Source organism: Daktulosphaira vitifoliae, unplaced genomic scaffold, assembly GCF_025091365.1.
Source record: "Daktulosphaira vitifoliae isolate Bord-2020 unplaced genomic scaffold, ASM2509136v1 Scaffold_1, whole genome shotgun sequence".
NCBI lineage: Eukaryota > Metazoa > Arthropoda > Insecta > Hemiptera > Phylloxeridae > Daktulosphaira > Daktulosphaira vitifoliae.
Genome location: NW_026099572.1, coordinates 34,846,244 through 34,868,634, shown reverse-complemented (window position 1 = coordinate 34,868,634; position 22,391 = coordinate 34,846,244). Strand labels below are relative to the sequence as shown.

Below are 22,391 nucleotides of genomic sequence, written 5' to 3'. Positions count from 1 at the left end.
ATGAAAATAACATTAACCATACTTGACATCTACTCTACTTATTTTAATAGTCTTAACTTCTGAAATAATGGATCAAAAGTTATTATCGACAACTCATTTTTTTTATTATACTATTTTTTATTTTATAAGCTGGTAAAAATATACTCAATACAAAGAAAAATAAATGTGTCACATATGGTGATTATCCGAAAGTTTGTATTAGGTATGTAAATGCTATTTTGGAAGTAATAAATAAAAATTTTAATACAAAGTTCTTCATACAATATTTAAATTCTTTTTACCTATCGATTAAATACACATTCAAACAGGAAGTAAAGGGAAAATTGACTTTTTTGAATTTATTAGTTGTAAGATTAAAGAAATAGCTAGATTTAATGAATACAACAAAAACATGATTTAAAAAGTATTCCGAACATAAAAGTGGAATAAAAAAAGGAGGGCAGTTAGTATATTAACTTGCATGAAGGAACAAAAAGTAATTAGATCGCACATTTTAAGATATGTCATTTTTCAGATTTTAACTTATATAATGTAACATAAATTTTAATATAACTTATGTATGCAGCTTAGAGTATTGTTGGTAGGAAATAATCTTATCAAAACGTTTTCAAAAAGTAATCGGAAAAAATATTTTTTTTTAATAAACTATATTAGTTTACATAAACTTTAATTTATGATATATATAAAGATGTCAGGAAATACGGTACATTCTCAAAAATTAAATTAAAAAAGTTAATATCATGCAAAATTTGCTATTTTGAATTATTTTCTAAAAGAAAATAAAGGGTTACATTTCCGAAAAATTTATACCAAATAAAAGAAAAATACTCAAGGTATTTTTTTTTATAATTATTTTGATTCATTCATTTTTCAAAAATATTTTAACATAAAATAAGTTTTATCTTAAAACTGTTATAGTTTTAAAAGAAGAAGTTTAAAAAATATTGGAATTTAAGCTTTTATTTCAGATATCTTTGAAGTTAAAGGTTTTTTCGAATACTTTCAAAATTAATAAATGGCACGTTGTCCGGGGACTGACTAACCATCAGTCCCGAGTGTCAATGGTTAAGAAACCTCCTCATTTAGAGAAAGCTATCAAACCACTTAATCGGCTTAAAAAGGGATAAAATTTTTTTTTAAAAATTTGTAAAACATACAATTTACAGATTTAAAATCGTATTTTTTTAGGGATTTCCTTCATTTGCAATGAATGAGGGAAATTGATTCAATTTTTGAGGGTAATGTCTTCGACTTAATACAATTTGTTACTTTTTGGCGTATTGTTGAAAAAAATCGGTTGGGATAGAGTATGGACGCCATAAAAAACCAATTAGCTACCTATATTTGTAATCCCTTGTGTATTATACATGCATATTAACTCAAAAATTGGAAAATTTTAAATGTTAATATTGTATAAATGAATAAAGATATATTAAATATTCAAATATCATTCACTATTAAATTAAAAACTCAAATATTTTATTAAATTCAAAATATGTGTTCTCATTCAAAACAAAGATGATATCCTTACAAGGCATAAAGAATAAACTTAAAAATCATTACAAAATTAATAATGTGTTACTATAGATAACTAAAAAAAATAATGTTAAAATTATTTTTATTTTGTAGATAGTTGAGTGGGTTATGATCAAAAAATCACTTTGTATATGCTTATTTATATATTTTTTGTAAATATTAATTTACTATAACTTTTATTTAACATTTTAATATTCATTTGTAATTTATAAAAGAAAATTATATAATAAATTAAAAGTATTATGACAAGGAGCTCGAATATATATTTCAAGTACCAAAAAATAATTTAATAGGTGAATTTTAATTAACCTGAAAAATTTCATGTTGCAGTACTAACTTATGGTCTAATAATCCTGTAACAGCTGAAATGTTAAAATGATTAAATCCTTAATAAATGAAAACCTGCAAAGCTAATAAAATTATAATGTGATCCAGAATTATTAAATTAAACAATTTATTTATTGAAGTAAATAAAACGTTTAGTTTAATTATATCTATTTGTCGAAAAAAATTGGGAAAATATAATATACATATAATTTAATATAAAAAATTAATAAATTAAATAAAATAATTAATAATATTTCAATATTTCACTTATAGCATCTATTTAAACACCAAGAGTTTAGCTTTACTCATACATTTACTGTTAATAGTAAATATATAAGTTCCTTATCACATCTCAACCTAAAAAATTCAATTTTTTAAATTCTCATAAAATCTTCTATTTAATGATATCAGTTCTAAACTTGAATGAATATTTTCATGTGTAAATACTCATTTTATAATTAGTAATAATCTCAAAAAAGTGGTGATAGAATAAATATAATTTCAGATTTGAAATCGGTGCAAAAATGGGCTTAGAAAAATTGCGTCTCTGATTAAAATTTCTTGTAGACCAGTACGTTAATTCATGAGTGACAACATTCTTTTTTTTTTTAATATTGCATCAAGTCTTTTAATATTTATACACATTTGCCATAAAAGTAATATCTTTATCAATTCTCCGTAAAAATTAAAATACTAAATTATTTAATTTATTCAATAAATCATAGAACTTGTGATTAGGATATATTATTAAATTTGATTATAATTGTTAAAATCCATCTTTAAATTCAAGTGAAATTACACTTTGCCGCATTCCCACTGTGCTACTGTTTTTTTTTTTGATGGGAAGTTAAAATATAAAATGTTAAATTATAGTCTATAAAATTACTGTCTATAGATTAAAATTCTATTAAATTTATTGTTTTTAAACGGATATCTCTTGATGGTTTATTTGATTGTGTGTCTAGAATCCAGTGTGTGTTTTTATCTATATTGTATAAGACCATAGGTGGACGATTACCCAAACCATAAATGATTCTAGTTTTATCTGTATCATTAAAAATATATGTGCCACAATTGTTATTATCGAAATACAGTGGATTCCGCCTAATGTGGGCACCGGTTAATATGGGCATCCGCTAAATATGGGCATAATGGTCTGGTCCCATCCCAACGTATACCAATATGGGTAAAAAAATCGCATAATATGGCCATTTGGTTCGGTTTATGTGGGCAATTTTTATTTTATCATAGGGTTAGAATATACATATATGTATGTTAAAACGACTAATTTAATCCGGTTTCGTCATATCTAAGACATTATGTTTATCGAAAGTAATAACCTTAATGGAATTTTGTCAGACGCGATAAAAATACAGCTCGTATTCTCTTATGCGTCAATATTTACTCGTATTTCAGTTTTAACGTGAATTTCAACGCGACGATATGTCTCGAAAAGATCTCTCTCTCAAGGAAAAAATCGCGATTTTGGACAAAGCGAAATCGCTTCCTCCAGGTACTTCACAACGTAAAATCGCTGAAAAGTTATGCGTTCCGAAATCAACGGTGGCCAAACTGCTAAAAGAAGAAGTGATTTTACGCGAAAACTTCAATTCAAAAACTGGCAATCAAAAACGTTAACGGAACGGGAAAGATCCTGAAGTTGACGAGGCTCTAAGTGAGTGGTTTTCATTAATAACAAGTCGTGGTGTTCGCGTCTCTGGTCCAATGCTGCAGTGTAAAGCTGAAGAATTATCCCAAAAAATTGGTAACAATCAGTTTATTGCTACTGATGGTTGGTTAAGCAGGTGGAAAAATAGACATGAGATTAAATTCAAACGTGTGCATGGTGAAAAAGCAAGTGCTGATGATGCCACCTCTAATGATTGGAAAATTGACAAGCTACCAAAAATTTTGAACAAATTTTCCCCCGATAACATATTTAATGCAGATGAAACTGGACTGTATTATCGAGCGACACCTGACGGTTCTTTATGTTTCAAACACGAAGTGCTATCCGGCTCAAAAAAAGCAATGGAGAGGATTACTATTTTATTATGTGTCAATATGACGGGGAGTGAGAAGAGAAAGCTGCTTGTAGTGGGAAAAAGCTTAAAACCTCGATGTTTTAAAAATCTGTCTATTAATAAAATTCCAGTGCATTACCATGCGAATAAAAATGCATAGATGACTTCAACTATATTTTCAAACTGGCTGTGTGAATGGGATAAGGAACTGCAAGCAAAATCTAAGTTCATACTTCTTCTCATTGATAACTGTGCTGCACATCTAAAAAACGTTGAACTCAAAAATATCACTTTAGAATTCTTACCACCAAATACGACATCCTTTGATCAACCCTTAGATATGGGTATTATAAAAAACCTCAAGGTGAAGTATAGAATAAAGCTGGTTAATTTTATTCTTGAAAAGATTGAGGAAAAACTTTTTGATTCATCTGCAACTGCTAATCAAATAAGTGGTAAAATAAACATATTGCAAGCCATACAGTTTGTATTCGAGAGTTGGCGAGAAGTCAGCTGAACAACCATTATAAATTGTTTCGCTCATTGTGGGTTTTCTAATTTTGTTGGTCAACAACCTGAGTTGACTGAATTGAATGAACAATTTTTACTTATTCAAAACCACAGCGAGTTTGAAAACATTGATGAAAATGCTCCTTGTTTTGATAATAATGAAGACATTTGTGATTCAATAATACAAAATGTTCTTAAAAAAAGAAAGTTTGAAGAAGAAGAAGAAGAAGACGATACTGAACCACCAGTTACAACTAGAGAGGCTAAAAAATGCATTGATTTGTTGCAGAAGTTCTTTATGCAAGAGGGTAACGAGGGTAGTCCATCTGATAAGCTTGAAGCGTGCGCCCATTTTGTAAACCAGATCCACACAAAACAGCTTAGACAACGAGCAATTACAACGTTTTGTATACCTTCCACACCCGAAAAGTAATTTTATTTAGTATGAAGTATGTATGTATTAAGATGTATGTATTTTAAAAATAATGTACTTTATAATATTTAATTTAATTAATATACGTGGTAATTTAACATTTTTTTCAACTGTATGATTAACGTGTGTAAAATAAATTTTTTTGATATCATTAAAATTTTTTTAAATAATTTCGGTTTTTATGGGCAACCGCTTAATGTGGGAAAACAATTCTGGTCCCAACGTGCCCATATTAAGCGGAATCCACTGTAGTTGCTAATTCATTATCACTAAACCAATAATTAGGTAAATCAGATAATTCTAAAAGTTCTAATATTTCATTTACAGAAGTTACTTTTATCTTTTCCATCAATACAAAAAAATCCTCAATTATTTTTGCTATAAATATTTTCTCCCTTTTTAGAGAATTCAAAAATTTTTAAGTTATCATTATTCTGATTATAATTGTTGACTTTGTTTGATGTATTTATATCATATTATAAAAGCTGTCTTCGCCTGATAAAGGATGCTGTACCAAAAAATAAATACATAATTATTCCTTGTGGTCATGGATGGTACTGTAATGATTGCGTAATACGAGAAAGGTGCATAGTATGTGTTAAAGAAGTTAAGGATAAAATTCGTATATATTTGTTAATATTCGTTAGTAAAAAACATGAAATATTTGGGAATTTTGTATAGTTATAAGATGAGGGTCGCACTCAAATCCTTGTTATACTTAATTTTTTCGTTAGCTTTTCTGAAAATGGAATTTAAAAAAAAAAATGTTTGTGTCTAATATATTCTGTAAAAATTTCATCAATATTATTGAAAAAGTTATAGTAATATAAAAAAATCATTACGAATTTTTACAGAAATATTGCAATTTTGGTATTTAAGTAAAAAAAAACTCATTGAAAAACTGTCACTGCGAAGTTTTAAATTTTTTTCATAATATAGTACTCTTAAAAATGTATTATTTTGTATACGTTTCAAATTTTCAGAAATCCTGAGATATATTCAAAAATTTTAAGTAAAATAATTAGTTTCGATATGTAACTGAGAAGTTATTTACTTGGCCGTTTTTTTTTTTTATCTAGTACGTCAAGACTTGTGACCCCACTAGACCGATTTTGCTCATATGAGGTTATAGAATTACTATTAAGAGTATATATGTGAGAATACTTCTAAATTTCCTTAAAATTAAATTTTTTTTTGCATTTTTATCATAATAAATTATTTAAGTAGAACTTTTAGTAATCTCTTGGTGTTTAAATAGATGCTATAAGTAAAATATTAATTAATTATATTATATTATATTATATTATATGGATATAATATTTTTCCAAGTTTTTTCGATAAATAGATATAATTAAACTAAACGTTTAATGTGTTGTAGTTGAAATACTTACGTCATTTTTAATATATTAATATATTATTTGGTAAAAAAAATTATTTCAGAAAGAATTTAGTGCGCAGATTCTAATTAAAAAAAAAAAAATTCGCAATTTATTACAATTTGTATGTTAAAGGTGTTTCCAAGAACCAAAATAATAAAAATAATGTATGTTCAAAATCGTAAATGACTTAAACATTACGAATAATATTTTTTCTACAAAATATGAAAACTGCTTTAAAAAAAATAATATTTATTTTATTATTAAAAAATCCTTGCTATCACTATAATAATATTACAATTCAATACAATACGTCAAATTATGACAAATTCAAAATATCTTTACTCCTATAGACGAGTAGAAATTTACGACATTAACTTCATTAATACTTTAAGCATTTTTGAGAAATAATAAATAAATCATTTATTGCTATTTCTTCAATATTAATGGCAAGCGTAAATAAATTTTTAGTTAGAAATTATTTTTTTTACATAAATGTTCATAAATGAACTTCACCAAAAACGGGTTTTTAATTTGTTAAAAAGGACAAATATTTATGAATTTTATAAAAATGTTTCTTCGTAAAGAACGAGTTTTTAAATTTAGTAATTTTAGGTCATATTATAATTTTTTAATCTTGCAGGTTTTTATTTACTAAGGATTTAATAAAAACACATAATTATATTAAAGGTGTTAGAGGATGATTAGACCATAAGTATTATAACATGAAAATTTTAAGGATAACTAAAAATTCATCTATTAAATTATTTGTTGGTACTCGAATAATATATACGAACTCTGTTATAATACATACACCACTCATTATTCAGTAGTCTATGAATTATTGTTTAGTAGTCATCAAAATAAATATAAATGTTAATTCTTTAAACTATTCCGAGGAATATGTCTCAAAATGCATTGAATCCAAATCTAATGTAATAACTATAAGAAATTTTTAGTTGTTACAAATCATAAATTTTAAGTAAAATAATAAGTAATAAATAACACAATTGAGTGATAAACAGATAATAGTAAAAGGTCGTGACACTTGTTGCACATATAGATGAATTAAATTTAACATAAAAGGGCATAAAAACTGTCACTAATACTTTATCTTAAGAACTTTCAACGAATCCAACAAGTTGCTTGACAAAATACGATTTTCGATAGAAAATTGAAGTATATTTATTTTTTAGCTTCGATGCGAAGCTGAGAAGGTATTGGTTTTACTAAGATGTGTTTATTTTTTTTTTTTTTTTTTTTTGTGTCTGTTACCACTTTTTCTCAGCTCTCACCGAACCGATTTCTTTTAATGATACGTCATAAGATCACAAATCGTATCTAGTCGAAGACATTACCCTTAAAAATTGNAATGATACGTCAAAAGATCACAAATCGTATCTAGTCGAAGACATTACCCTTAAAAATTGAAAAAAATTCCCTCGTTCCCCGTAAATGGGGGAAAGCTCCAAAAAATTTACAAATTTAAAAATCGCTAATTTTCGAAATTTTTTCAATTTTTTTTACTTAAAAGTGCCATAACTTTTTCAAAAATAAACATATCAATATAATTCTTTTTTATATAGATGCATAATATCATTACCTTTCATTTGGTATATTTTTTTCATAAATTTAACCCTTAACCTGCCCACAAGGGGGGATTAAAAATGACAACTTTTTCACAAAAAATTAATTTTTTTAACTTAAATTTTGAAAATGATCCGGAAGGTCTGACACTTTAATATATATTTTAAATTAAAGCTAATGTAATATGCTTTATCATGAAAAAAAAAAATTTCGGACTTTATCTTATCTTCATGGTGAAAATGGCTACCNAAAAAAAAATTTCGGACTTTATCTTATCTTCATGGTGAAAATGGCTACCGAATGCTATTTTTGTGTGAAAATTTTCGATTTTGTATTTTCCATTTTTAACTTTATTATGCTATAACTTTTTGAAAAATGTATGAATCATTACAATTTTTTTATGAGAAGTAGTATTTATATAGATCTTTCATTCGACATACTGTTTTTTTAAATCGGACCATTTCCCTAAATACAGGGGGGATTCAAAACATAAAAATGCATATAGAAAGTAGAACTTTTTCAACGTAATTTTGAAAGTGTTCCGGAAGGTCTGACACTTTTATATATATCTTAAATTAAAGTTAATGTAATATACTTTATAATGGTAAAAAAAATTTTGGAATTTATTTTATCTTCATGGTGAAAACAGGCATTAAACTTAATAAAAAAAAAACGATTTTTGTAAAAAAATTCTTTTTTATATTTTTAACTTTATAATGCTATAACTTTTTGAATGATGTATGGATCAATATAATTCTTTTTTTTGTAGATGCATGATGTCTTAACCTATCATTTGGTATATATATTTTTTATATCTAACCCTTTACCTGCCCACAGGGGGGGATTTAAAATGACAACTTTTTCACAAAAAATTTACTTTTTCAACTTAAATTTTGAAACTGTTCCGGAAAGTCTGACACTTTTATTTATATCTTAAATTAAAGTTAATGTAATCTACTTTATTATGCGAAAAAAAAATTTCGGACTTTATTTTATCTTCAGGGTGAAATTAGCTACCGAATGCTATTTTTGTGTGCAAATTTTCGATTTTATATTTTACATTTTTAACTTTATAATGTTATAACTTATTGAAAAGTGTATTGATCAATATAATTTTTTTATGGGAATACTATTTTTTAATAATCCCTTTTTCATTCGACATACTTTATCTTAATCAGGATATTAATAAGGATCTAGCAGTTTATGAAGCTTTTGGAATAATCCACTAATTTTTTAAAATTAAACACTATCTAAAGATTTGCATCAAAGCGTTTTTTTTTATAGTGATTTTAATCACTGTCAGATATCATTATACTTGATCCAACTATGCCACGTCACCACTGTGCCGCGACCCCCCTGTGCTGGGTTTTTTTTTTGTCATTTGAATCACTCTGTATTTTTATATTTTTCATTTGGATCACTCTGTATACACAATTTTTTTAACCTTACTCCTGACATTATTAAGGTAAATTATATTTTACAAAAGATTTATAAGGTTTAAAGTTAAATATGTGTATATAAATTAAGCAGGAAGCTTGAAAAATAAAGTGATCTCTAGAATGAAATATTTTCTAAAGAAATAAAGAGAATCAATAACGTTTGTACGAAGTTATCCAGCCTAGTCCAATCTTTAAGTGAGTTATCTGTGTAGTCAATACTAATAAAGACTGTCCTGCGAAGATAGAAAACCCCATTTGTGGTTCCTATACTACTCGAGGTATTTATTGACACGACTCACAGTCAATACAAGCTTAGATAACTATTGGTACGATTATAATTAATCACAATAATGTCTATTTCAAATTATTATTATATTAATAAATTTTCAAACATCCATTTGCTTTTCAAGCAATCAAAGTATGGCAGAAGAGAAAAAGGAGAGAAGACTGAATGGAGTATAAACGATTGTGCAAAAAAGCCAAGTGTGCAGTAAGTAAGGCGAAGTTTAAGAGATATGATGAGTTGTATGATAGGCTAGGAACAAAGGAAGGCGAGAAAGAAATCTATAGACTTTCAAAGATAAGAGAAAAAAGGTCTAAAGATTATCATTATATAAGGTGTATAAAAAGTGTTCAATCGTAGATAAGATGAGAGAAAATAGATTTAGATGGTTTGGTCATGTTATGAGGAGAGAAGAATTGGAAGCTGTAAGAACAGTTATAGAAATGAATGTTGAAGGAAGAAGAGATAGAAGAAGAAGAAGATCAATTTGCTTTTCTATATTTTACATCTTCTCATAAAATCCTCGTACTCACATACCGAGAGAAAATTATTTTATTTAATAAATATTATAGTATCTCATGTATTCTCATGCTCATACAAAACCAATTTAACTAATTTCAATAAATCAAATTTAATCATTAATTAAATTTTATATTTATTTTTTTTTTGAGTTAATATACATTAATTTAAAGCTAAAACAAACCACTAAAAGATGAAAAAATTAAAATTATCTATATATCTATAAATTATTGGACATTAAAACCAATTAACATTATTGACATTTAAAATTGACATTAATTTTGAACTAATTTACAATGGAATATCTACACTATTCAAAAATAAATCAAATTGTAGCTTATTTAATTTTCTATATAGTTATAAAAAAGAAAGACGTGACTTGACAACACAAGTCACAAACAAAATAAAATGAAAATAAATTTTTACAACACTATTGAACAACATAAGTATTGATTATTTGTTTTAATAGAATTCTTTTTTAAAGACAGAATCAGCATAATAAACATAATTATTTATTAATTATAAAATTTTACATATTAACCAATAAATTAATATGCTTGCTATTGTTACCTTATAAATAAATAAAAATATTAATACTGAGGTTGTTTGAATGTATAAATGTTTAATAAATTATGTTTTAAATTATAAATGTTCATATATTATTAAACTAAATAATAAAAGTTTATTTTTAATCGGGTATTTAAAATACACTTGTGACTACTACTTATAAATACTGTTGTTACAGTAAATTTTGGAATTCAAAAATATTTTAGTATATAATTTATTTAAAAATTATTTAATTATAGTTAATGAACTATTGTGAAATTTAATAATTGTTGAATATTCTATTATAATATGTTACTGAATAAAGTGAAATTAATAATGTGTTTTATTCAAATAATCCACCAATCGATTTGTGTTGATCTAAATAATATCACACACGAGGACGTAAAAACTCTTGAAATGGAATACCCAAATATTATGCGAGTCATTCTTAAATATCATCCTTATTATATAAAACAAATCAATGGAATAAAGTATTGTCCATTACCTTGGAGTCACACATTAAATAATGAAGAAGTTGCTTATGAAGGTATAGAAATAATAAATAAAACATTGATAGAAGTGGTGAATAACTGTGTGGCATATAAAAAATATATTTTGGGTTATGCGATCATATTGAACGCTATTGAAAGTATGGGCTTTACATACATGTATCGGTTCTGCGAGTTTGCAATAGAAATTAATAAAAAAGGTGCTCCAATAACAGATTACTTAGAAGATTTTGGTAGAATTCTTGCTAAGCTTGTTCCGATACTAAATAGAGAAATAATTTCTACTGAATCGTATGAATGTATTTTAAATGTTTACAAAATACATGAAAACAAATATAATAATGTAGACGAAGACTACAGAAATGACTTACTTACGTGCATGAATTTAATAAATGATAAAGTGCACTTTTTAACGGAACCTTACAAAGAATCAATGAATAATATGTCTATAAACCAATTAAAAGCTACACATATATATAATAATGGAATTATTCATGATCTATTGATATTAAAGATAGATTTTCCTTCTTTCAAACATTTAACTGGAGATGAAAGTAAGAAAGAAGTTTTTTTTATAGCGTTTTATTACATAATATAATATTTTACGAAAAAAAAAAGTGTATGTATTTTTATAATTTATGAAATTATTTTGTGTAAAAACTTATCATTCAATTTCAAGATAAAATAATTAATAGCTAATCTATTAAGTATAGATAAAAAAAATATTTAAATTATACTATAAATATATATTCGATTAAAGACTAAACATGTTTAAGCAACATATCTTAGGTGTTGTTGGCTATAGTTTCTAATAAATTTTAAAAGCAATAAGAAAATACTTAAAATGCTTTTGAGCTGAAAAGTATATTTTAAAATTTCTAGTAGTTAATACGGATACAAGTATTTAACAATCTTTTTTTCTGTAGATCAAACCTCTTGTACTATATGTAAGAAAAACATTGGTATGTTTTCGGAAATTCACATTTTTTTACCATGTGGACATGGCTGGTGCTGTAGATATTGTTTTCAATTAATGACAAAGTGCCCTGATTGTCATCAAGAGATTACATGTACTCAAGATATTCATATACAAATTCCTACGAAAATAATTGGAAAAGGTATATAAAATATAATTAATTAGTGAAATATAAATAAAGAAAAATATTACAATAGTTTCTTTATAATGTCTTTTATGTTTGATGTTTTAACTTGAGGAGTCTAAATAATTTTTTCTTATCACATACTCTTACTAGCATTAAAGTCATAAAATGTAAATGGGAGGGGGACAACAGCCATTTAAGCTCCCCCTAAGTTTCGCCATTGAATTAATATATTCACCAAAAATTACACGGTTGTCTATTTTATTACTCATAGAAGACAAGTTGTCGGTTCGTCTTTCTTTATTAATTCTGATGCTCTGCAAAATATTTTAAAATTGCCCAATTTTAATGAAAAATGTGTAATTTTCGTTTTATTGCTTGATAAATCCTGGAAATCAATACTCAAATAGTTTTACTTTTTTATCTCAAAATTCATTGTGTTAGATAAATTTGGTGTAGGATTTAAAAAAGACATTTTTTTGAAATTCAATATGCAAAATTGTGCTTAGTAGGAATGATAATTATAGTGGTAATGTGTGTGATTTAAAAAAAAAACCTACAGAGTTAAACCAATAGCTTCTCAAAACGCCTTGAAACTTATGTCATACGTCATATAACCAAATATAGTACAATTTTTCTGGCTAAGGATTAAATTTTTACTCATTTTATTTTTTTTATTGACTATTTATTAATAAAAAAGGACAATACATTTTTAGTTAATTCTTATTAACTATTTTATTGAATAGAGTTATATGAATTATTCAGGTCTGATTTTCAATAAATTATGAAATTTTATAATAGTGTAGTGAAAGTTGACTTAACTTATTCAGTGGATAACACGTTTTATTTCGATGTGAAGTGACCGGCATTTGATTCTATTGTTCTACAATTTTTAGGTTACCCGTCCTATTCGGTATATAAAAGTAAAATAGGAATATTTAATTATTTTTTGTATCGTATCTGAACATTTATATAAAGTAATCAAGTTTTTAGCTTCGATGCGAAGCTGAGAAGGTATTGGTTTTACTAAGATGTGTTTTTTTTTTGTGTCTGTTACCACTTTTTCTCAGCTCTCACCGAACCGATTTCTTTTAATGATACGTCAAAAGATCACAAATTGTATCTAGTCGAAGACATTACCCTCAAAAATTGAAAAAAATTCACTCGTTCCCCGTAAATGGGGGAAACCTCCGCAAAAATTACAAATTTAAAAATGGCTAATTTTCGAAATTTTTTCAATTTTTTTTACTAAAAACTGCCGTAACTTTTTTAAAAATAAATATATCAATATAATTCTTTTTTTTATAGATGCATATATATCTTACATTAAAGCTAATGTAATATCCTTTATTATGAAAAAAAAAATTTCGGACTTTATTTTGTCTTCAGGGTGAAATTAGCTACCGAATGCTATTTTTGTGTGCAAATTTTCGATTTTATATTTTACATTTTTAACTTTATAATGTTATAACTTATTGAAAAGTGTATTGATCAATATAATTTTTTTATGGGAAATACTATTTTTTAATAATCCCTTTTTCATTCGACATACTTTATCTTAATCAGGANACTATTTTTTAATAATCCCTTTTTCATTCGACATACTTTATCTTAATCAGGATATTAATAAGGAACTAGCAGTTTATGAAGCTTTTGGAATAATCCACCAATTTTTTAAAATTAAACACTATCTAAAGATTTGCATCGAAGCGTTTTTTTTTATAGTGATTAATCACTGTCAGATATCATTATACTTGATCCAACTATGCCACGTTACCACTGTGCCGCGACCCCCCTGTGCTGGGTTTTTTAAATTTAGTTTTCTGCTAGATAATATTTTATAATCTAGATTCCAGCTATTGGTGTAACTGATAAAATCTGGAGATTTTAATATTACCAAAAGTTATAGGTAAATAAAAATCATGTTGGACAAGTACTTCTTTTTAGGCCATAAAATAAAAAGTATTAAGATGGATAAAAAATGAATTAATTTTATAACATATTTACGAGAAAAATCAATTGTTCAAAATTCATTTTTATGATTAGTTTTAAAAAATTTAACTAATAAATTTATACATTCTGGATAAGGATTGCGGTGTCTTTAATAAAAACATTTACATAATTTGGAAGCTGTTTTTTTTCTCGTCCGCCCAACTCAAAACAGTCTTACCAAAATTTCTAATATAACAATTTCGTCTTTGCCAAAATTCAGCTTTTTACATAAACAAACAAAATTCTTTTAATTGTATCTATAGATTAAGTACACTATAGTTATATACGAGTATAATGTATTTCACTGTATTGATTTATATTGAATAGACTGGTCTTATATTTAATACTCCAAATAAGAATTACATTAGAACAATAAGGGAAAAACATTCTAAATATTATATAAACTACCTCTACTTCTGTAAACTTTTATGCTAGAAAACGAACTAATTTTCAATATTTGCAATTAGGGTATAGGAATTTATGGCCAAGATGTGTCTTAGATGGACGAGAAGCGCGATGTATAGAATGTCGCAGTCAAATAAAAGATGTAAATCCTTCAAACAGACACGTAATGAGACCATGTGGTCATGGTTGGTATTGCAATAATTGCATTTCAATAAAAAATTGTTCAGCTTGTGACTGGAATACTACAAGTACATTGTGTGTAAATTTATAGAACAATGAAAAAATCTATAAAGTTATTTTTTTAATTTATATTATATTAATTTATTTGAAACTATTTTTGTTTTTTAAATATACAACAAATTTTTACATCAATTTTATCTAAAGATATTCAAAATTATTCATTATGAAAACATGATTTAATTACTGGGCCATTCATTACTACTTTATGCTTGCTAGTGGATATTATTCTCACAATGTACTATATTGTCTGTTCATAATATTACAGTTTTAGTAATTTAATATTTTAAAGTAATAGCTGGAGTTAAGATTCGGGTAATGGTATTTTTATGACTAGTCATTTCTTGGTTGCATTCTTACTCCCGTCGATTGATTGTCAAATGATTTGGCCATGAGAGATGATAAATCCTTTATGTTAAATATCATCATGATAACTGTATCCCTAGAGCTTTTTTATTTAGATTGTTTATTTATACTACCTTCAAAATAGTCTTAATAAAAACCAAAAATTTGGTTTTATAACACTATAAAAATGCTTTTTATGTGACTGACTTTTATTTATTAGTGTTATTCGTCATTACTATTTTAATATTATGTAGTAACGTTTTTTTTTATTTAAATTATTAAGTATTTTACAGTTTTATTTTTTACCTTTTATGGTTTTAACTTTTAAAAGTCAAAACACATATATAAATTATATGAAAATTTAATATATATTTTTAAACTGAATAAATAAAATTACAGTTTAATATCTATAATAAAAATTGTTCTTTTAAAGAAAACGATTAGGAGAGCAAAAACATGTTTTTTATATTTAATGCATGATTAATAGCTATATTAGGATTATTAATGTTAAATATTACTAATAAAATTTTTGCAATGAAATATTAATAGTTTATATCATACTATTCATACTATTTAAATATTAATGCATCTAATTGTAACTAAAAAAAAAAAAAAATTTAAAGCATGTTTTACATAAATTACGTTTTTAATTAGTTTTCAATCTAAAACTAATTGAATTTTATAGTTGGAGGTCTTGTTGCAACAACCAGATCGGTCTAATCTTTTTCAGAAAATAATTTTTTGATAATTTTGAATAGAAATAATTTTTTATGTGTAATTCAGTACAAATAGAAGTACTACAATCTTATAATTTGAGAAAATAATCAATTTAGAGTAAAAAGTTTTAACATTGATTTTAATAAAAAACTTTTGGTATTTTGCCTCTCCTGGAAAGTTAAAAATAAATAGGCTTAACAGGACATTGCACTAAGCAGAGAATTTTAAATGAACAGCTGTACTTAAGGGATTTTACTGTTAGTGTAATTAGAAATTTTAGTAGCACTAACTCATATGGAACAAATATCGAAATTGTATTTAATTTAATAGTTATTCTTTTGAGATTTTTGTACTTTGTCAGCTATTTTTTGAATGGAATCTATGTGTTTTTTTTTTTTAAAATTATTTTATTTATTTTTTGTGTGTCTGTTACCACTTTGTCTCAACTCTCACCGAATCGATTTCTTTCAACGATACGTCAAAAGATCACACATCGTATTTAGTCGAAAACATTACCCTCAAAAATTGAAAAAATTTCCCTCGTTCCCCGTAAATGCTGNAATTATTTTATTTATTTTTTGTGTGTCTGTTACCACTTTGTCTCAACTCTCACCGAATCGATTTCTTTCAACGATACGTCAAAAGATCACACATCGTATTTAGTCGAAAACATTACCCTCAAAAATTGAAAAAATTTCCCTCGTTCCCCGTAAATGCTGTCTATAGCATTTACTATTAGTTCTTTATAATTCTTCTAGCTGCCCATAGTAAGGGATTCAAAACTTTTTCACAAAAAATTAACTTTTACAACTTAAATTTTGAAAGTGTTCCGGAACTACTAACACTTTTACATATTCCTTAAATTAAAGCTTAAGTAATATATGTTTGGTACAGAATCCTTCTAGCGAAGATATAGTAGACCAGTTATTACAAACATCATTGATTATATTATATCGTGTGACAGCTGATCTCCAGCGTCTTGCTTTACTCACCCCTTTGCCCACCCAGCACGGAAAATCGATGACCTTCGTGTCAATTGTCATCCGTGTACAGTTTATTGTCGTAAGTCAGTCAGTCAATTGTTTTTTGTGTGTCACTCCTTTTCTGTAACAAGCGCCTTCGCTTGAATGGTAAATTGTTCGGCCATTGTACGCCGTTATTCTTTTATTTGTTTATTACACCCTTGTTGTCAAAGTTTATGTGCCCTTTCACGCCACTAGTGATTGGGCTCTGACCATCTCTAAATATCTTCATTGCCGTAGTCGCTTTTTTGCGGTCTGTTCTCATCTGCCAATACGTACTTAGATTTACACTCTGACTCGTCATTCTCAGATGTTCGACACCATTGCCACAAGATCTCATACAGTCCACTCATCATCATCATTAACTTCATATATTCAGCTGAGTTTATATTATTTCTAATGTTATTTATTGTTTGTCTTAATTGAGATTAACTATTTTGTTTTATGCCGCTTCGCCGGCCACTAGTATTTAAGGGCTCCCCGGTACCCTTTAAATTTAAAATACTCTTTGAAGAATGTCTAATATATGTGGTTATTTGTTTTCAATTATTGTCTATTCTCGTTTACTTATTGGATGTACAGTTAGTCGTCATCCCTCAGATGACCCATTCCCGCTTCAATAATAACGATTTAAACAAGCTTAAGATAAAACGGCATTCTAGTGCGGTGTACAACTAGCAGTCTTACGGTCTAGCTGCCTAGTACAAAACAATATACTTCATTTTGAAAAAAAAAATGTCGGACTTTATTTTATCTTCACGGTGAAAATAGCTATCGTATACTATTTTTGTGTTAAAATTCTCCATTTTTAACTTTATATTTCTATAACTTTTTGAAAAATGTATAAATCAATACACGTTTTCATAAAAAATTATTCTTCAATTACTTTTATTAAAAGTTTACAAACATTACTATTTTTTTTTAAATCGGGAAAGATCATTTTGCATCAAACAACTCGTCTCACTCTTTCCTTATTGAATTGTAAATCTAAACATTTATCAATGTCAAATCGATATAAATCATATAATATCCATAAATTTTTTCAGTATAACACGTTAAATTATAGTTCATAAATTACCGTTTTAAAATATATAATTAAAAAGTTATTTTTATAAATTATTTAAGAATTTTCATTAGAATAGTTAATTTGACAAAATATCAGAAAACATTTTAATTAAATTGGTATCAATATAAAACATTTAAATCGAAATAAACTGTTCAAAATATATTTATAAGTAATATAGTTGTTGCGAATGGAGACTGAATTTTCTTATTTTCTAATGAGAAAAAGGCTAATTAGGTCGATTAACTTTAAAACTCATACATTAATTTTTGTTATACTTGTATATTGTAGAATTTATTTGGAGACTGGTTTTTTCTCCGCATAGAAAAACCGATCTTCTGCTTTTTACAATAATGATAATAATAAAAAAACTACGATAACGTCTCCACAACATACCACCGGCCTTGAAGAATTGGCTTCAAAACTATTTACAAGTATAAAATTCAAAATACATAATTGGTAAACAGTATTATACAAAAAAAAAATATCGGTACTTAAATCGCTCAAAAAGCAAGTGTCGCAAAACAAATAAATATACACACATAGACTTTAGTAACCGGTGAATTTTTCTTCAATCCTATTTTTAACAATAATGGACAACAGAAATCTATACTTGGACTAGAAAAGCTCGGTCTCGGTCCCTTGATAGATCCGCTCATGATCGGTTGCACCACTTGAGGGTTGGGAAGAAAACAAACAACACATCTATTAACGGTAGAACGTGAGAGGTTTCGACCGTTAACAGGCCAATAATTAGTCGAACGGACGCTAAAAACACTATGCATTTACTTAATGTTTTTCTTCCTAAATAACAATTTGGTAAACGGACAATGTGACGGTAATATCATCGGATTCCTTTGAATCGCCGAAATATTGTCTGTGTTTTTTAAACGCCCACCCATGCGTAACGAATTGTTTTCATCCAAAAATGGTCCAAGATGATATAATTTACTTGCTTTTGAGATATTCTTTCAATTTTTTCCAATTATTATTTCGTTTATCAGTTATTTCGCTTGGAAATGCTTTCCCCGGATCTAGCTTAACTAAACAAAACTTTGTTGCGTTTTTTTCTATGGCACTGATAACGCTATTTTGCTTAAAAGTATGAAATGTATTTTTTGTTTTGTAAATATTATATAGTGCGTTGTGTTTGAATCTGAAACAACGTACCACAAACTGCAATAGTTCATTGAACGAGGAAAACTTTGATAGTAACTTAAACATTTCGTTGGCGGAACACACAGAACTTATGGAACATTTAGCTTCCGGCATTTCTTTCAACTTACTAACAATCTCCTCTTTTGATGTACTTGGCCATTATTTTTCATTCAACAAAAGCCAACTAGGCCCATGCCTCCACACTGACATGTTATCTATTTCAGATACGCTACACCCGCGGGATATTATGTCGGCCGGATAATCTTTGCCGTTAACGTAATACCGTCTGACGGAGCGGCCAATTCTTGTATTTCACAAACGCGGTGCGCTGTAAAGGTTTTCCATTGACACGAAAGTGACGATATCCAACACAATACTACCTTTGAATCAGAACAGTAAAAAAAAATTTTTTATAGGTAATAAAACTTGGGAATAATTTTGTCACCTAGGCGCGCAAGTAATACGGCAACACAAAATTCTAATCTCTTTGAGATAATTCCTTTAAATGGGCTATTTTACTTTTAGTGCTGATTAAATTAATATAATTATAACTATACTCGTCGAAACACCTTAGATATAAACAACAATCATAAGCATTTATACTTGCATAAGCAAAACCATGAACGTCAATTTTTACCATTCTATGTTTTATTGTAATTTGTCGTGGTATTTTTAAGATATTTAACGCGTTTAAATCAGTTTTATAGTTTATCCATTCTTTACATCAGTTACCGGCTCGATCCATGTAATACGCTCCTTCCATAGACTTTATAATATTAATTTAGCCTTTATAATTACTGGTTCGATCAATCCTAACGAGTCATAAATTCGAACGATCTCTGATAAAATATCACATTTGGACAAAATATCTGTAGTCAAATTTTAATTTTTATCGATCTTATACTGTAAAATATCTTTATGAAAGTTTCAGCATAAATCCTATATCTTCGTTATAAAATTATTTTAATCAGTTAATTGGGTCAAATTTTCTTTAATGCCAATCACACTACTAATCAACTGCAGGTTATTCGACGACCATTTACCTAATTCAAGACCAGCTACTGACAATATTTCGTTAAAACCGCACGTACTTCAGTAGCTGCCGCCTGCGATACACCACCACTCAAAAAATCATCCACATAAGAATTGTGATCGATAGCGGCGGCCGCACCTGGATACCTTTTTTTTTCAGTTATAGACAATACTTGTAAGTAACCCGTGGCAATATACGAAGCAAGTACCGACCATAAGAATGAGTAAACAATAAACGCTTATTTTCTTCTTCTCTCCATAAAATACGCTGACAAACGCGATGTTTATTTACGACTAATATTTGTCATTGTATGTTTTCTTTATATTGGAGGTTAAAACATAATTATAAATTATAAAACGCGTTAATATATAAATTAAATGTTCCTGAATAACCGGCCTTTTTGATAAAGTGTCAATTTAAACTAATTTCACTTTCTGTTTTTGTTAAAGCGTCAAATATTACACGCAATTTTCTAGTGTTACTATTTTCATTAAGTACACCATGGTGAGCTACATAACAAATTTTTCCGGTATATATCTGTTGATTCGACACCTACACTTTTTATGTGATTCAAATTCCCTAATAAATTTCACATATAGTTGTTTCAGTTTTGGATTTCTACGAAACTTATTTTTCATTGACAATAATCTTCTATTTTCAGTTTCATAAGATTTACCCAACTGGTTTACATAATAAGTAACTGTAGTAATTAAATATTTCAGTATAAATTATTGAAACTATGTACTAGTAGTACGTTGTATTATAAATTAATGGCAATCCAAGGAAAATAATAAACTTTCTTGAATTAACTATCTATGAACAACTAATGGAAAAATAAATATATTTGGTGTTTTAACTTGAGTGGTCTAAATATCTTTTTCTTATCTCATATTTCTTACAAGCGTTATAGCAATATACTTTAATTGGGTGGGGGCCAACAGCCTCTTCAGATCACCCTTTGCTACGCCGCTGAATTAATATATTCACTAAAAATTACATTGTTATCTATTTTAGAGGCCGATTACTAATAGAAGACTAGTCGACAGAATGTCTTTATTAACTACGTTGCTTTGAAAATTACTTCAAAATTAGCCATTTTTAACGATATTCAAATCATTTTTCGTTTTAAAGCTTGATAACTCAAAGTATCGAGACTTCGTATAATTTCTTTTTTTTTTGATCTCTTAATTTATCTTATTAGCTTAATTTGATTAATAAAAATCAAATATTTCGAAATTCAACTAGAGCAAAATTGTTCCAGTAAGAGCAATATTGTAGTATATGTCAAGTCGAGTAACATAAAAAAAAATAACCTACAAAGTTAAACCAATAGCTTTTCAAAACGCATTGAGACTAATTTCGTAAATCATATAAGCAAATAAAATATAATTTGTTCATATAAATGAACTAATTTTCAATATTTGCAATTAGGATATATGCCCTTACAGCCAAGATATTACTTACATTATCAAGAAGCACGTTGTATACGCTGCCAAAGTCAAATAAAATATGTGGATACTCCAAAAAAACAACGTAATGTTACCTTGTGGCCATAGTTGGTTTTGCATTAATTGCATTTCACAAAACGATTGTTCATATTGTGAGTGAGACCATCCCATAAGTACATTGTATGTAAATTTATAAAATAATGAAAAAATTTATTAAAGTTATTAGCTTCGATGTGAAGCTGAGAAGGTATTGGTTTTATTATGATGTGTTTTTTTTTGTGTATGTTACCACTTTTTCTTAGCTCTCACCAAACCGATTTCGTCCAACGATACGTCAAAAGATCACAAATCGTGTTCAGTCAAAAACATAACCCTCAAAAATTGAAAAAATTTCCCTCGTTCCCCGTGGGGGAAACTTCCAAAAAAATTACAAATTTTAATTTAATATTTTACCTCACTATTATACCAACTACTTGGAGTCAGCCACCCTTATCCAAAACTTCAATTTGATACAATCTCCCATAAATCTACGCAAATATCAGCCGTCCTCATATCGCATTCAATAACATCCCTCTATTACATTTTTGAACTTCCTCTATCTCTTTTTCCTTCAACATTCATTGTCATAACTGTTCTCGTAGTTTCCGACGCCTTTCTTCTAATATCATGATCGAACCATTTTAGTCTATTTTCTTTCATCTTATCCAGGATTGATACTACACCTATATTCCTTCTTATGGTTCGTTCCTTATCCAATTTTCTTTAGTTATTCCACACATCTA

General features: G+C 27.1%; 3 protein-coding genes across 3 annotated transcripts; all 3 read left to right on the top strand.

Moving 5' to 3' along the window:
- The first annotated feature begins 3,588 nt into the window (after positions 1 to 3,588).
- On the top strand, positions 3,589 to 4,047 carry LOC126910502 (tigger transposable element-derived protein 4-like). The gene has a single exon (XM_050693131.1). It carries the CDS (start codon positions 3,589 to 3,591, stop codon positions 4,045 to 4,047), a length of 459 nt encoding a protein of 152 aa, XP_050549088.1.
- On the top strand, positions 4,048 to 4,404 carry LOC126910493 (tigger transposable element-derived protein 6-like). Its single transcript, XM_050693120.1, has one exon. The coding sequence runs from the start codon at positions 4,048 to 4,050 to the stop codon at positions 4,402 to 4,404; it is 357 nt and encodes a 118-aa protein (XP_050549077.1).
- A 6,403-nt stretch (positions 4,405 to 10,807) lies between these two features.
- Positions 10,808 to 15,427, top strand: LOC126894376 (uncharacterized). The gene is made up of 3 exons (XM_050665346.1): positions 10,808 to 11,643; positions 12,016 to 12,207; positions 14,649 to 15,427. Exons 1-3 carry the CDS (start codon positions 10,890 to 10,892, stop codon positions 14,855 to 14,857), a joined length of 1,155 nt encoding a protein of 384 aa, XP_050521303.1. The 5' UTR covers positions 10,808 to 10,889; the 3' UTR covers positions 14,858 to 15,427.
- The last annotated feature ends 6,964 nt before the right edge of the window (positions 15,428 to 22,391 follow it).

Bases quoted from the DNA above. Each gene is read 5' to 3' on its own strand.
- LOC126910502 (XM_050693131.1), top strand. From the start codon at position 3,589: ATGCTGCAGTGTAAAGCTGAAGAATTATCCCAAAAAATTGGTAACAAT.
- LOC126910493 (XM_050693120.1), top strand. From the start codon at position 4,048: ATGACTTCAACTATATTTTCAAACTGGCTGTGTGAATGGGATAAGGAA.
- LOC126894376 (XM_050665346.1), top strand. From the start codon at position 10,890: ATGTTACTGAATAAAGTGAAATTAATAATGTGTTTTATTCAAATAATC. The intron at 11,644-12,015 runs GTAAGAAAGAAG...TTTTTTCTGTAG, and splicing joins ACATTTAACTGGAGATGAAA to ATCAAACCTCTTGTACTATA. The intron at 12,208-14,648 runs GTATATAAAATA...ATTTGCAATTAG, and splicing joins TACGAAAATAATTGGAAAAG to GGTATAGGAATTTATGGCCA.